A 16,545-nucleotide genomic window follows, 5' to 3' on the forward strand; every position below is an offset into this window, starting at 1 on the left:
GTGCACAACATCCTCAAGCTTTCATGGGACAAGCAATCTCAAAAAAATTATCAAGAATTGGATTAATCATGGACTTGCTCCTACTACATGGCCGCCTTCTCTTCTCTAGGATCTCAATTTACAGAAAGCTTCTGTGAAGCAAATTTCGTTTGAGCTCTTTATTCTGCACTTGCAAGTTCTGCTACCCGTCTTCCATATACTAAAAAGGAACCCCTAATCAATAGCTATCTCATCTAATAGCTCTGTTTGGATAGCTTGGCTAAAATCAATCCAAAAGAAGAATCGCCGCCTCTCTCCAACCTTCTCTTGGCTGAAAGATATTATCCTTAACTGTTGCTTGTTTGTGCATGTCCCACAGACTATCCTATTTGTCTATTACTAGATTGTATTAATCGAGATGATGAGGAATTATGGACTGATAAGCCATCAAATTGGCATGTATTCTCCAAAATGTAACTTCATCTTGGATAATGAAGGGGGTTCATCCCCCATCGTGTATTATAGAAAAAAAATCTTTTTGTAACTCGTTTTTAGGGAAGAAACAATATCTGCTTGTGGGTATGTCCAGAAATATGGTTTGTTATCAAAAGCATGGCATGATGTACCTCAGCAAAAAAAAGGGAAAAAAAAGATGTGCACTTTATCGCATTCATGGGTCAAATCAATGCACCTGTGACATATGTTTTGTGATATTTACAGCAGATACATTTAAGAAGAATTAACCAACTGATGGTAATACAAAATTATGATGTCTCAATATAATAAGTGATATACAATAGCTACACAACTATGATTATTCAGGCTTTGGCTCAAGGATTACTGGAAATTTCTCTTTGTGATCCCCACGCAAGACCTCGACAATTACCTGGAAGAACACGGGAAAAGGAAAAAATATCAAAACAGCACAAGAAATACAAGGATAATGCAAATTGACGAGAGAGAGAGAGATTTTAATGCATTCAGTTTGTAAAACATTGTATGCAGAGATTCAGCATTAGCCGTTATGTTAGAAAAAATTTGATTGTAAAAGCGCATGTGATAAAGCTGGACCTAAGCTACTATGCAAATTGATTGCTTGATGTCTTATATCAGCATTGTACTTCTTAGAATCTGCAGTAAGATGATATTTATTACAAATGAGTCAACAGACCAACCCATACACAGCATCTTCACACGAATTCTGGGGTACAACACCTACTCAATGGTTCATTCCATCATAAGATTTAGAAGCAACTATCTGAGAACCATAGCATTCAGCATTTGGATGGAAAAAAGGCACATAAAGAAAACAGGGCTGCAAAGCTTTGGACTGAAGAATAACGGATCATCATCATACCTGATCACCTACTTTACACTGGTCAAGGATTCTGTACAGGTCACTCCCATTTGTAACCTTCGTTCCATTCATAGATGTTATGATGTCACCTAAGACAAGGCGTCCATATGCATCTCGTTTGGTGGGTTGCAATCCCTGCAAGGATCCTCATTCGCTTAGGCTCTACAATATTCACTCTTTTACTTGAAAAGTGTAATATCCACAAGACATGGCTACAATTACAAAGTGATTGATACACCATAATATAGTTAAGCATTTTTTAAAGCAAACATTTCCGTGCACATTATATAGCTAAAATTTCCATATAAAAATAAGATTTATTTTGGGATAATCAAACAAGAGGAAAATTTAACACAAAGAAAAGTAAATATCAAATGGATATATAGACAGTAAGGTGATGAATGTTAGCGAGTACCGCTTTGCCGGCTGGACCATTTGGAGGAGCATCTAGAACAAGCACCCCACTAACACCCAACTGCTCAACAGATTGATCAGGTGCAAATTTGATCCCCAAAATAGGTCTAGTAACTTTTCCAAATTTCACCAACTGCTCAACAATTCCACTGACCTTGAAAAGCAAAACCAACATATATAATGTCAAAAACACCTGTGCTTGGAGCAAAAGGAGCCAGTCTGATACTAGTGTATTAAGGGGAACAAAAAAAGATAGAAAAGAATACAACAAATGCTCAAATGAGAACACATACTGTATCAACTGGAATTGAAAAACCAACACCAGATGATGCTCCTGATGGTGAATATATAGCTGTATTTATGCCAATTAAGCTCCCTGAGCTATCAAGCAGAGGCCCTCCACTATTCCCTGGATTGATTGCTGCATCAGTTTGAATAACATCTTGTATAGGACGCCCAGTTGCTGCTGAACTTATTTCTCTTCGAAGTCCACTGAGAGTAATGGTAAAACCAGAATTACCAATTGGAACACAAATTAAAATTAGAAAAAAATAAGTAACCAAGAATCACAATGTCAACTATATCTCAAAATATGCAAACATATTGTTCAGTAGGTATAGATTTATCTATTATCGTCCATCACCTTACAATTTTTTGACATGCCATCACTATTTTATTATTTCTTCTCTCATGTGTCTAAAGTGGCAATCTATGAAAGATTTTGAAAGGTAAGTACATTATGTTATTTCTTTCAGTGGGGCTGAATGTGCCCATGCACGTCACACACAGGGAACACATGGTATGTACCACATGCTGAAAGCAAGTCCATTGATTGGATTAGAGCCTCCACAGTATAGATCTAAAACCACACCACAATATGAAGTAACCAACCTGACTTCCATGGTTTTCAGACAACTGTTGATAAAGTGCTAATAAACTAAGATCAACTGATTGCAAGCTAGGTGCAAAAGGTGGAAAAAGGAACTATTTGAATGCCGTGAACTTTGCATTTTATATTTGTGCATCAATCAAGGAACTTTTTCTTCAAAACCCTATTATGAATAAGGTGTCCTGTATCCATTGTTTTAAAGGTGGTTTCAAGAACTTGTGCACTATTTAGACATATATTAGGTTAGTATACTTTTAACTGAAAGACAATGAGAACAAGTATTCTCATTTTAAGCTAGTGCCTGGAACATCAGATTACTGCCTACTCTTGACCAGAAACTTCTATGTGATCTGTTGTCCCTCTACAACAATGTACCCAACAGTTCATAGTTGCTTTCTAAGTCACTGTTACAATAAGAGGAGACAACATAAATGAAATAATGAATAAAGAAAAGACAATAGAAGAAGCCTCTGACACAGGCCATATAGAGAAGCTCAGAATTCTGATATAATGAGAATATGATCGCCATCTATAACAAACATGGATGAAGATGCTAAAAAAAATTCAAATTACCTAAAATTGCAAAATTAAAAGGCTATGGCAATATGACTATCAGATCCCAGTAATTAACTCATAAGCACTTTTTTCACAAAAATATGGCTTACGGACATGTGATTGGATATGGATCCACTAAACCACACAGCAAGGAATTCTTTACAGAGTTCAATAATATATTGAAATATGTAATAGATAAATACTTTTCCCAAAAAGGAATGGAGGATCTGTATTATAGATATCACATGCATTGAATCTAGTTATAGGTTAATATGTCAAGCATAAAATGTCAATTGCTAAACTCATAACCTTCATGTTCTCTATGGACTAGGAAATGCTGAAAATTCCATTTTAGAAAATGTCCCAACTTGTTTTATGTATCATAACTGAAGGAATAACTAGGCATCAGGATAATGGTGCAAAACCTGCAGTTCTCAGAAGCACAAGCTTACTGGGATGCAACCAATGAAATATTTGTTAAATTATGTATATATAAATATATATATACATATACTTATATATATACATTCATATATATATATATAAGTATATATATGTATACATGTATATATACATAATAATATAGCCTTTTTTTTTGTTTTATATAAACCAAAAACCCGATAGGGGTGTTTTGGTAATTCCACATGTACCTTTTTCCTTTTTACCTTTTTCCCTTTTTCCCCTTTTTCTTTTTCCTTTTTTATTTTTGTTTTTTACTTTTTGGAATCATAAAGGGGCCCCATCCATCTAGTCGTTGGGGCCCCAACAGTCATATTTATGACCGTTGGGGCTCCCAACGACTAGAAGGGAGCCCCCTTTATGGTTCCCCTTTAGTGCTTCCCTCCTCTATATAAAGAGGAGGTTCCCCCTTGTAAATGTATGGGTTTTAAACCCTTCTCTTCCTTTCCTCAATAATATCCAACTTATGACTTTAAGTCATTTTCTATATTTGAGAGTTTTTGTGTGTGCACATTTGGTGTTTGTTTTCGTGGCTCTATTGGTCACTCTTAAAGAGTGACGTTTGCTCTATTGGTGCTTCCGCCCTTTTTCATTACATGGTATTAGAGCTCGGTTGGTGATTGGGCTTTTCTTTGGATCGTGTGCCTCTCATTTTTTGAAGAAAGGAAGGACTCTTGGTGCCGATGGAACGTGACTCTAAAGTGGAGCTTTCTTTTAAGCTAAATGGGTCCAACTATCTCATGTGGGCCTCCGCTATGGAAAATCATCTTAGAGGTAAGAAACTTTGGGGTTTTGTTATGGGAACTACTCCCGAACCCTTTCTTGTTCTCACCAAAATAGAAAATGAAGTTGAAAAAGCTTTTGATGGCGATGAGCGCATCAAAGCTATTAATGATTATCAATCCAAAATCGAGGATTGGGAAAGTAACCATGCCAAAATTTTGGCATGGTTTATGAATAATGTAGACCTTAAAAATTGTGCGAATATTGCCAAGTTTAGAAGGGCCAATGAGGCTTGGTTTTTCCTTAAGGGTATGTATACCCAAAAGGATCTTGCTCGACAATTCTTTTGTCAAGAAAAAATCCGTTCCACCAAACAAATGGATATGAGTGTCCGAGACTATTTTAGTTTTCTAACTCCTCTTTGGGATGAACTTGCTCTTCTTGAGCCCAAGTGGGTGGCTCCGGAAGATATTGAATTAAGAAGGGAACAAATTGAAAAGGAACATTTCTTCCAATTTCTTCATGGTCTTCGCCTGGAATTTGAACAAGTAAGGGCATCTCTTCTCCATAGAAGCAAAGCCCTACCTATTGAAGATGCACTTGCCGAGATATGTCAAGAAGAAACTCGACTTGGCTTGAGCATTAAGAGTGATGAAGTTTTGGCCATTACTAGGCCCGGATCGAATGTTAAAGCATATAGACCTCCCCATTTTAACAAAAATAATAATGGGCCTAGAAAGGGAATAATATGCCATTATTGTAATGAACCGGGACACATTAGACCGGTTTGTCCAAAACTCAAGGGAAAGCTTGCCACGGTTGGAGAAAGTTCTCCAAAGAAGGAAGAAAGTATCAAAGAAGGAGATATCAAAGAAACTCTAAATCACATCTCGGAAGTTCTCCAACATCTTCTCAAGACTTCTCCTACAACATCCGGAGCCGCCATCGCCTACTCTTCATCACCTCCAGGTATGTGGATACTAGACTCCGGTGCTTCTTTTCATATGACATCTCATAAAAACTCTCTTTCAAATATTTTTTCCGAACCCATATCCTCTTGTGTTTCAACGGCCGATGGTACTTCATTAAAAATTGAAAGTATTGGAACACTTGATTTTAAAAACTTTTTTGTTCTTAAAGTAAGAATCGTTCCTAAAGTTAATTTAAACCTTTTTTCCATTTCTCAAATCACCGATCATGGATGCCAAGTCTCTTTCTCACCTAAAGATTGCACCGTGCAGGATCTCCAGTCAGGGAAGCTGATTGGGCAAGGCCATAGAAGGGGTGACCTCTACTTTATGGATTTTTTGACTCTTTCATCTAAGTCATCTTGCAATCTTGTTAAAGACAAAAGTATTGGAATATGGCATGAGAGACTTGGCCATCCAAATTTTGTAAAAATGTCTCTTTTTCCGTTTTTGAACAATACTTGTAAAGACAATTACATGACTTGTAAAGATTGCATTTTTGGGAAATCTAAAGCTACTCCATTTCCTCAAAGAAGTTACTTTACCACTCGGCCATTTGAACTTATTCATTCCGATGTGTGGGGACCTTCTCCTATTTTGTCTAAAGGAGGTTTTTCATATTACGTGGTATTTATAGATGACTTTACGCGATTTACGTGGATTTACTTCCTAAGTCGCAAATCCAAAGTTTTTTCCTTCTTTAAAGAATTTCATGCCATGGTCAAAAATCAATTTTTGGGAAATCTATCTATTCTTAGGTCCGATTCGGGAGGCGAATATATGTCCAATGATTTTCAAAGCTATTTGAAAGAAAATGGAATTTGTCACCAACGTTCTTGCCCCAACACTTCGCAACAAAATGATCTTGCGGAAAGAAAGCATAAACACATAATAGAAACTACAAGAACGTTATTAATTTCAAAGAATAATCCAAAATCCTTTTGGGCCGAAGCAGTTTTAACATCTACATATCTTATCAATAGAACTCCTTCATCCTCTTTGAAAAATCTTTCTCCATTTGAAAAACTTTACAATATGTCTCCCGATTATAAAAGACTAAGAATTTTTGGATGTAAATGTTTTGTTTTAACTCATAAAAATGATAAACTTTCTCCTAGGGCTATTGAATGTATCTCTTTGGGATATGGTGAAAAACAAAAAGGTTATTGATGTTTTGACATACTCAAAAACAAACTTTATATCTCTAAAGATGTCACATTCCTTGAAGAGGAAAATGGTTTTTCACACCAACCAAATGAAAATATTGATTATTCCTTTCTTTTTGACTTGTTGCCTCAAGAAAACATCATAGATGATCATATTGATCCTAGTGAATCTCTTAGCGAAGATCATTTTGAACATCCAAGTGATGATCAAAATTTAGAAGAAAATGTTTCAAGACAAATTCAAGTCTACTCTAGAAGGAATGAAAGAAATCGTCCTAGTGCCCTTGAAAATTTTTCCCAAAGTGAGTCAATCGAAAAGACCTCTCAAAGAAGATCAAATCGGATTTCCAAAATACCAAATAGATTTGTTTCGTATGATTCCTTTTCTCCTAACTTTCGAGCATGCCTACTTGCTCTTCACTCCTTTCATGAACCATCTCATTATAATGATGCTAAGCAATATGCTCATTGGAATAAAGCTATGGAACATGAACTTAATGCTCTTAAAAAGGCACAAACTTGGGAAATCATTGATCCTCCCAATGGCAAGAAACCCATTGGATGTAGATGGGTTTTTAAAGTAAAAACTAAGTGTGATGGTTCATTGGAAAGATATAAGACTAGGTTGGTTGCCAAGGGATATGCCCAAGAATATGGGGTATATTATGATGAAACTTTTGCCCCAGTTACTCGAATGACTAGTGTTCGAGCTCTTATTGCTATAGCCTCTGTTAAAAAATGGCCTATCTTTCAACTTGATGTCAAAAATGCCTTTTTGAATGGTAATTTAAATGAAGAAGTTTATACGGAACCGCCTCCAGGTATGAACTTAAATGGAAAAATTTTGAAATTAAAAAAGGCTTTATATGGACTTAAGCAAGCTCCTAAAGCTTGGTATGATAGGTTTAGTAATGTATTAATCAATTTAGGATTTTCTTCTTGTTATACTGACACTGCTCTTTTTGTTAAAAGGACAGGTGACTCCATTATTATGCTTCTGATGTATGTTGATGATATGATCATCACTGGGAATGATAAAAAGGGAGTAAATGATGTTAAGTCTATGTTAAAAGATACTTTTGATATGTCTGATCTTGGTTATTTGAAATATTTTTTAGGAATTGAAGTGGCTTATTCCGCGCGAGGATACATCTTATCTCAAATGAAGTTAGCTGCAGAAATTTATACCAAATCAGGAATATCTGATGAAAAGAAAGTTGAGACTCCCGAAGTTATCAATTCGAAACTAAGACTTGAAGATGGTGTTCTTCTTGAAGATCCAACACCCTACCGTCAATTAATTGGATCCCTCACCTATCTATCCATCACTCGTCCAGACATTGCTCATGCAGTTCATGCAGCGAGCCAGTTCCAGCACGCACCTACTACGGTTCATATGGCGGCCGTAATGAGAATTGTGCGATATATCAAAAATACCATCTCTAAGGGACTCTTCTTATCCTCTTCCTCATCTCTTGAATTGACTGCTTTTACTGATGCTGACTGGGGAGGAAATCCCAATGATCGTATCTCAATTACGGGTCTGTGCATTTTTTTAGGTGAATCTCTCATCTCGTGGAGATGCAAGAAGCAGCAGAAGGTCTCATTATCATCTACAAAAGCTGAATATCGGGCTATGGTGATGACAACTATGGAAATTGTGTGGCTCAGAAGTCTTCTTGGCGACATGGGCGTTCCCATTTCCACTCCCACCAAGCTCTGTTGTGATAACAAGAGTGCGATATACATTACCAGCAATCACACCTTTCATGAGCGGACTAAGCATATCGAAATGGATTGCCATTATGTTCGAGACGAGTATCTCAAAGGGACCATCACATTGCCATATGTAACTTCAAAGTATCAACTGGCTGACTTCTTCACCAAGGCGCTCCCAACTCCACGATTCATGTTTCTTCCTGGCAAACTTTCGGTCTTCTCCCCGTAAAGTTTGAGGGGGCATGTTAAATTATGTATATATAAATATATATATACATATACTTATATATATATATACATTCGTATATATATAAGTATATATACGTATATATGTATATATACATAATAATATAGCCTTTTTTTTATATAAACCAAAAACCCGATAGGGGTGTTTTGGCAATTCCACATGTACCTTTTTCCTTTTTACCTTTTTACCTTTTTCCCTTTTTCCCCTTTTTCTTTTTCCTTTTTTATTTTTGTTTTTTACTTTTTGGAATCATAAAGGGGCCCCACCCATCTAGTCGTTGGGGCCCCAACAGTCATATTTATGACCGTTGGGGCTCCCAACGACTAGAAGGGAGCCCCCTTTATGGTTCCCCTTTAGTGCTTCCCTCCTCTATATAAAGAGGAGGTTCCCCCTTGTAAATGTATGGGTTTTAAACCCTTCTCTTCCTTTCCTCAATAATATCCAACTTATGACTTTAAGTCATTTTCTATATTTGAGAGTTTTTGTGTGTGCACATTTGGTGTTTGTGTTCGTGGCTCTATTGGTCACTCTTAAAGAGTGACGTTTGCTCTATTGGTGCTTCCGCCCTTTTTCATTACAATATTCAACTTATTTATGTATCAAGACTGAAGGAACAACTCGGTATTGGGATCACTGAGCAAATGGAACTTCTGCAGTTTTTATATGGACAAGACACGGCTGAAGTCAGTTGCTACTGCTACGAAAAAATAACTTATTATAGAGTAGCACTTTTCCAAACGGTAGCCATCATCCACGCTCCGCAAAAAGCCTTTGAATTATTAAACTAAAGCAAAAGGTTGTTGTAAAGATGTCAGATCTGACATATCTGGAGCATCCGAAATTTTCTGAGATTTATGATCTCTTGCTAAATCAAGAGAAGAGACTTCTTGTAAGCATGGGACTTATCTTCTTCACATGTTCACGTTAAATGCTTCTGGATTAACGTTGGACTGCAGGCCTGGATCTGGATCTGGATCTGACATCTTTACAGTTGTCACTACCAGCTTGGCATATAATGCCTATTTTACCAGATTTGGATAAGCTGGTCTAAAGGACACAAATTTCTCTACACAAGCATAGATAGCCATAGATGATCTCTGTTGGTTTTCTTTTCCTGTTTTTTTTATTTTAGTATGAAGGCACTAAGATATCCTATTCCATTGAATTCCAATAGTAGGACCCGAACTGTATTCATTAGCACTTAAAATTTTACTGCAGGTGGTAATCATGTAGTACATGCCTACATGATATTTTTGTAGAAAAGGAATTTACAATGCGGGAGAGCAGAATGAACAGAGGCCTGAATATCATGCATTACTTGAGAACAGTGCCCTCAAATGGCATAAACGACTGCAATCTCTATCTACCAATAATGATCAAGATTATTCATTTTCTAAATTAGCTTTTATCATGAAATAGCTTCTAATGAAATAACTGTGCACAATGCTTGATGGATACAGAGTGGTGCCTATGAAATTGTAATGATCTCATGAGAAGTTCAAGAAAAGAACTTCCAGGAATACAACTGCAGGTTTGCACAATAAATCACAATAGAATTATTCCAGTAAAATTAGGAAGAAACAGAATGATCATAAGCACAACATATGAATGAAACATCTCTAACTATAAACAAAGAGGAAATATAGTAAATCATGAACTAGTTCCTCACAATCAATGGCATTTGCATACAACCAAAGTTATAACGGAAACTTAAGACTTAAACTGCTTAAAGTACAAATAGTTTTAAGATTATAAAGAAAATTTATGAGAATAATAACAAAAAAATGTGAACCAAAATTCATAATAATGAGTTAAGCATGGGGAAATCTGCAGAGAACAATATTTTGAAGATCATACCAGTTTTCCGCTTTTTTTATAGGAAAAAATGAAAAGTTTGTTGGTTTTATAATTGTGGAAAACTCTGAACTATAGACCTTGTAGTCACAATTGCATCAAGAATATATAACTGTAAGAGTGTACAAAAAGCTGTTTAAGATATTCCAACATAGAAAAATGCATTTCAGAAAAAAGAAATAAGTTTCTTTACCTGATCACACCTGTGGTAAGTGTATGATCAAGGCCAAACTGCAATTTCAAACATCTGAAAGTGTCAGTCCTATAGGTTCTACAAGCAAAAAGGAACATTGCCAAATGTCATGCAGAGACATGAAGAAGAGCACCTTCAAGGCAACAAAAAAAAAATGTATCAAAGTGATCAGAAAAAACTACAACATATATGTAGCACCAATGTGTTTGTTCTGTAGAGCACATGTTAATCACTATAAAATTAAAAACAAGAAAATATTTAAAATTAGCATCATATAATGAAATCATGAACACAAGTACACTCACAATGCTACTAAGAGCATACAAGAAAGTACTTGAGCACAAGCTCACAAAGGCAAAACACTAGCCACAAATGGGGAAAATACAAAGGCCACTAAGGCACACTCACAATAGCACAAGCAATATAAAAATTATAGGTGCCATTCTTCGAATTATCAGATATGTAAAGAAGACTGTAAACAAGGGAGTATTTCTATCTTCATCCTCTGATTTAAACTTAGTTGCGTATACTGACTCTGATTGGGGAGGTAACCCAAATAACTGGTCACTCCACCACTGGTTTCTGTGTGTTTTTAGGCGAATCATTGGTTTCTTGGAGATGCAAGAAATAACAGGTGTCTCTATCTTCTACTGAGGCTGAATACCGAGCCATGACAACTACAACCATGGAAATTGTTTGGCTTAAACGGTTGCTGGAAGATATGGGGGTTCCTGTTCAAGGGCCTACAAAGTTGTGCTGTGACAGCAAAAGTGCAATATATATTGTTAAGAATCACATATTTAATGAGCGAACAAAGCATATCGAAATGAACTGTCATTATATTAGAGAAGAATACCTAAAGAAAGTCATTGATCTTCCTTACGTAACATCAGAATATCAACTGGCTGACTTCTTTACCAAGGTGCTCTGTTCCCCTATATTCAATTTTATTCTTGGCAAACTTTCGGTTATCACATCGTAAGTTTGAGGGGGGATGTTAAAATGTAATCGATATATACATACATATATATATGTATATATATAGATACATATACATATATATATGTATGTATCTATATATATATGTATTTATATATATATATATGTATTTATATATATATATATATGTGGATATATATATATTATATTATATATATTTTTTCTTGTAATGCCCTAAAGGCCCTCATTCGCAGGTAGAGGCAATTCTAACAATATTCCTATATGCTATATCTGCAAAAGAAAGGGTCATGTAAAGGCATAGTGTTGGTTCAAGGATGACCCAAGGTATAATCCTGAAGCTCAAGGCAAAGTTCAGTATAGTGATAAAGGACAGAGTGGTCCTGACAAAGAACTTCTTTCAACTGCACTTTCTGGGTTAAGTTTCAAACAGAATGATCAAGGTGTTTCGTACGTTGATTCTGAGGCTGTCAGTCATGTCACAGGTGATACAGGTAAATTCTCTAGATTAATTCCTTATTCTGGTAGAAGTAATATTATTACTGGAGATGGTAAACATCACCTCATCACACATTCTAGAAAAGCTATCATACCTCTTTCTAAATCTCGCAATATTCACTTGTCTAGTGTATTGTGTTCTCCTAATATTAAAAAGAATATAGTCATTGTTTTCAAAGTTGTTGATGACACCAATTCTTATATTGAGTTTACCCCATCTCCTGTGTATGTAAAGGACCTTCAAACAAGGAAGACGTTCGTTGAAGGTGAAAGACGTGACAACATATAGGTCTTAAAAGAGGATCCCTGAGTGCTCGAGCCAAGCTAGATAGTCATCTGAAGCCTGAGTCCCATGCACCTGTCTTCAGTATTTCAGAGTCTTATCGGCCAAATGTTTGGCATAGTAGGTTAAGTCATTATGGTCGTGTTTTTGTTGAGAGAATAGTTTCTAATAAATTATTGCCTAAATTAGTCTTGGATTATGAGTCTAGTGATGTTTTGTGTCCCAGTTGTCAAGTCTGCAGGAGTCATGCACTTCCATTTAATTCGTATAATAAAAGAGCTTTGAGACCCTTTGAAATCGTCCATTCTGATGTTTGGGGGCCATCCCCACTTGTTTCTCTCTCTGAAAGTAAATATTATGTTTCATTCATTGATGATTATTCCTGCTATACCTGGATATTTTTTCTGAAACATAAATCTGAAGTGTTTGGCATGGTTAAAAGGTTTTGTGTCTATATTTGTACCCAATTTTCTCTAAACATTCTAAATTTTTAATGTGATGGTGGTGATGAATATTCATCAAAGAAATTTATTGATTTCTTACAGAATAATGGTATTAATCGAAGGGTTTCATGCCGGCAAACTATCAATGTATATACATAGGGGTATTTTAGTCTTTTTGTACATAAGGGTATTATTGTCATTGTACACCCCTTTTCTATTTTTTTTTTATTTTATTTTATTTTATTTTTACTTTTGTAATTAGTGGATTAGGGATCTCCCCAACAACTACATTTCTAGCCATTGGGACCTGTTGGGGAGGTCCCAACGGCTCCCTCTTGTCTACTTTGTGTATATAAAAGGGTTGAAACCCCAATCCATGTAAGGTTTTTTCTTAGAGCATGTTATCAATAACATTTTAGATTTTTTATATGTTGTGTGCCCTTAAGTGGCTGATTTGTGTGACTCTTGTGTTCATGTAATTGACCCATAACTGGTCATTGTGATTGTGTATATCCAATAGTGACATTTGAATAGCTTTTGTATTTCGTTACATGGTAGCAGAGCCTTGGTGCTCTATTGATGTTATTGAGGCATTCAAGAGACTCGTGAGGGGATCAAGAAGATCAAGGAGAGCCTCGGGAAGCATGCCTATAGCCTCACTTCAAAGTTGATGATCCTGTGGCTGATTCTTTGAAGATTGGAAGAGTTTGTCATATTAAAGTGTGGAGCATTGCCAAACTAAGTATCTCTTGCTCCTTTTGGCTCTATTTTTGTTTTCTCTCCTCGCTTCAATGGCCAATAAGGAGGTAATGATGGTGGTCCCTATTAAATTTGATGGAAATAACTATAATTTATGGGCTACTGCCAACAAAAGAATCCTAATCGAAAAAAGCTTGTGGGAATATGTTGATGGTTCCTCAATGAAACCTCAACTTACTCTTACAAAGACCTCAACAGAAAAGGATGAAACTATTAAAGAAGCGGTCATTAAAGGAGAAGAGAAAGAAAAAGCTATCTTAAATTATAAGAAAGCTATGAAAGAATGAAAAATCTGGCATACTAAGGTACTTTCCTTGTTTATGGGAAGTATGAATGAGGACACTTGTGAGAACATATTGGAATTTGAAAGAGCCAATGAAGCTTGGCTCTTTTTGTGCTAAAAAAAGATGTGGCGTACATATGGTAGTTGCAAGACAAAATACACACTTGCAAACAAGGAGAAAAGAGTGTAAGAGAGTACTATGAGACTCTAAAAAGGTTGTGGGATCAAATGGAAAAATGAAACCTATGTTAGAAACCCCAGATGATGGCCAACAAAGAAATAAGCAAATCTTGAATGAGCAGTTTTTTCAATTTACGAGGGGCTTACGACACGAATTTGAGCAAATGAGGAGCAATATTCTCCATAAAAAGCAAGAACTTTCACCTATTCATGAAATCTTAACCCAAGTATGCATGGAAGAAACGAGGTTAAAAACCCAAACCGAGGCAAAGGAGTCCAAGGATAATGTTTTAACCATTTCAAGACCGGGTGCTAATTCTCATACATATAAACCTCTACATTTCTACAAGAATAACTTTGGAAAACCACAGTCTTTTTGAGGGAAAAGGAGATGAAAAGAAGAAAATTGTTTGTTACAATTGTGGAAAACTAGTAGGACACATCAAGCCATATTCTCCGGAGTTTAAAGCCAAAGAGAAAAGGAATATCGCTTCAGTTGGTATTTCTCAAGTCGACAAAGCAAGCAAATCTATTAGAAACATATTGCTATCTCAATTGATGGAAGCTTTGCAACCTCTCCTCAAGGGTTCCTCCACAACTGGAACCTCCATCTCCACTTCTTCCCCCTGGTATGACTCTTTGGCTTCTAGACTTTGGTGTTTCTTTTCATATGACCTATAATGGTTTCATGCTTGCAAAAAAAAGTAGATTGATGAGTGATTAAGATAATTATCCATCATTATCAAGCCTTATCCCAACTACATGAGGTTCACTCTCCAATCCTTCTACCTCCTTATTTATAGGGTTGCACAATGAGTCGGGCTAGCTCGAGCTTGGATCATGCTCAGGCTCGGCTTGTTTAAGCCCGGCTCGGACTCATCAGAATAAGTAAACGAGTCGAGCTTGAACACAAGCGCAGGCTCGTTAAACATAAACGAGCCGAGCTTGATCAAGCATTAGAGCTCAATTAAGCTTGAATAAGCTCAGTTAATAGAGTCATATAGTGGTTACTTTAGGCTATGTATAATTTTTTTGGATAAAAAGCACAAAATCAGGTTTCATCGGAGTGGGTAGGGTGTTAGACACTAGTGTGTGAGTTGGAGGTTTCGAATCCCACCCTCTTCACTTTCATTGAAAATGTTTTTTTTTTCAAGAAATCAACTCGGCTAGAGCCGAGCCAGGCTCGAGCTTCACTCGAGACGAGTTTGTACACTTCTGTTCAAGCTTGGTTCGAGCCGAGCTTGAACATGTGTTTTTCAGAATGAGCTGAACTTTTTGAGCCCAAGCCCGGCTCGTGTGCACCCCCTAATTATTTAGCTAAGTTGATAGTGATGCATAAAGGAATTCCTTCAACTAGGTTGAATCTACTCCTGGCTAAATATAATCAATTTTATGGCAGCATGTCCTGGGCACATGTTAACTAAGTGGACAACCAACAAATATGTACTTTGTTAACTTGGACTCAAGTTTATCCATATTAATTTGAAGGTATGAACATAGCTAAAAACGAATACCATGAGGAAATGATTTTTCATTTTGTTTCTGCCTATTTCTTGATATATGGGAAAGATGGAGTTTGTCAATAACTGTTATACATGAAGTGTTATAAGTGAAAAATCATTACAGAGGATGTGAAGTATCTAAACCAAAATATAGAATTGACATAATCATATGTTCCAAATAAGGGCTCCAGATATAACACATCCAATTTCACTCTCCCAAATCTGTGGCTGAGTGGAGCCATCATACAACTAGCAGTAGTGAAGGGCCTTGCTTTAAGTGGAGTCAATAACGAAGAATTAAGGAAGTTCATGTTGTTATCACAGTCATGTTTATTGAAAGGGGAAATCTTCTCATTCAGTTATTCATAAGGTTAAGCAAAGTACAACAGATTAAAGGAATATGATACCTGCAACCATCCTTACAGAAGAATATACAAATCAAAAAGAGAAAATTACTCACAGGATTTCCAATTGCATATACTTTCTGACCTACAAGCAGGTCAGCTGAAACTCCAACAGGTATAGGTTGTAATTTGTCCTTTGGTGCATCAATACCCAAGACAGCAACATCCTTGTCCTGGTCAAATCCAACAACTTTTGCCTCATATGTTGATTGGTCAGAAAGAGTTACTCTGGACATAACAAGAAACATGTAAATAGTAGCCTTGGTGCAACTAACAAGAAACATGCTAATGGCTGTTAGAAAACATGTGTTCCATCATTCAATCACAAGAACGAGCATAGAATAGAGAGAGAGAGACGCTGGTGGCTGCAGAAACCTCAATTAGGGTCTGTGGTATATGGATTATCATTAAGTATAGGCTGGTACAAATATTAGGGTACGAAAATACCCATTACACAACAAGCTAAATTACAATGAACCATTAATGAACATGTGACTAAATAAACTCGAGTTAGGTCTGGATCTGTGATCCAAACCCAGATGTGAATGACGACTCCTTTTCATCCTCCCTCAAGTTGTACATGGTTTTGAACCATGAACAACTTGCTTTTTAACATCCAAAATTTGTCTTTTATAAGCCTTTTTGTAAATAAGTCAGCAACTTGATCAACAGTCCGAACGAATTCGGGTTCAATTTCCTTCTCTTCAACCTTC

General features: G+C 36.3%; 1 protein-coding gene across 1 annotated transcript in view; it reads right to left on the minus strand.

Annotated features, from left to right (window-relative positions):
* Positions 1–623: 623 nt before the first annotated feature.
* LOC149836861 (protease Do-like 1, chloroplastic) overlaps positions 624–16,545 on the minus strand; it is a 57,069-nt gene continuing 41,147 nt past the window's right edge. Inside the window, exons 3-8 of the mRNA XM_090005622.1 lie at positions 15,889–16,060; positions 10,524–10,561; positions 2,044–2,242; positions 1,752–1,904; positions 1,337–1,471; positions 624–865 (exon numbers count right to left, since the gene is read on the minus strand). Of these exons, the coding sequence (XP_089861748.1) occupies positions 794–865; positions 1,337–1,471; positions 1,752–1,904; positions 2,044–2,242; positions 10,524–10,561; positions 15,889–16,060 (769 nt within the window). The 3' untranslated portion in view covers positions 624–793. The remainder of the gene's footprint in view (positions 866–1,336; positions 1,472–1,751; positions 1,905–2,043; positions 2,243–10,523; positions 10,562–15,888; positions 16,061–16,545) is intronic.

Source organism: Nuphar pumila, chromosome 5 (genome assembly GCF_984573655.1).
Source record: "Nuphar pumila chromosome 5, dmNupPumi1.hap1.1, whole genome shotgun sequence".
NCBI lineage: Eukaryota > Viridiplantae > Streptophyta > Magnoliopsida > Nymphaeales > Nymphaeaceae > Nuphar > Nuphar pumila.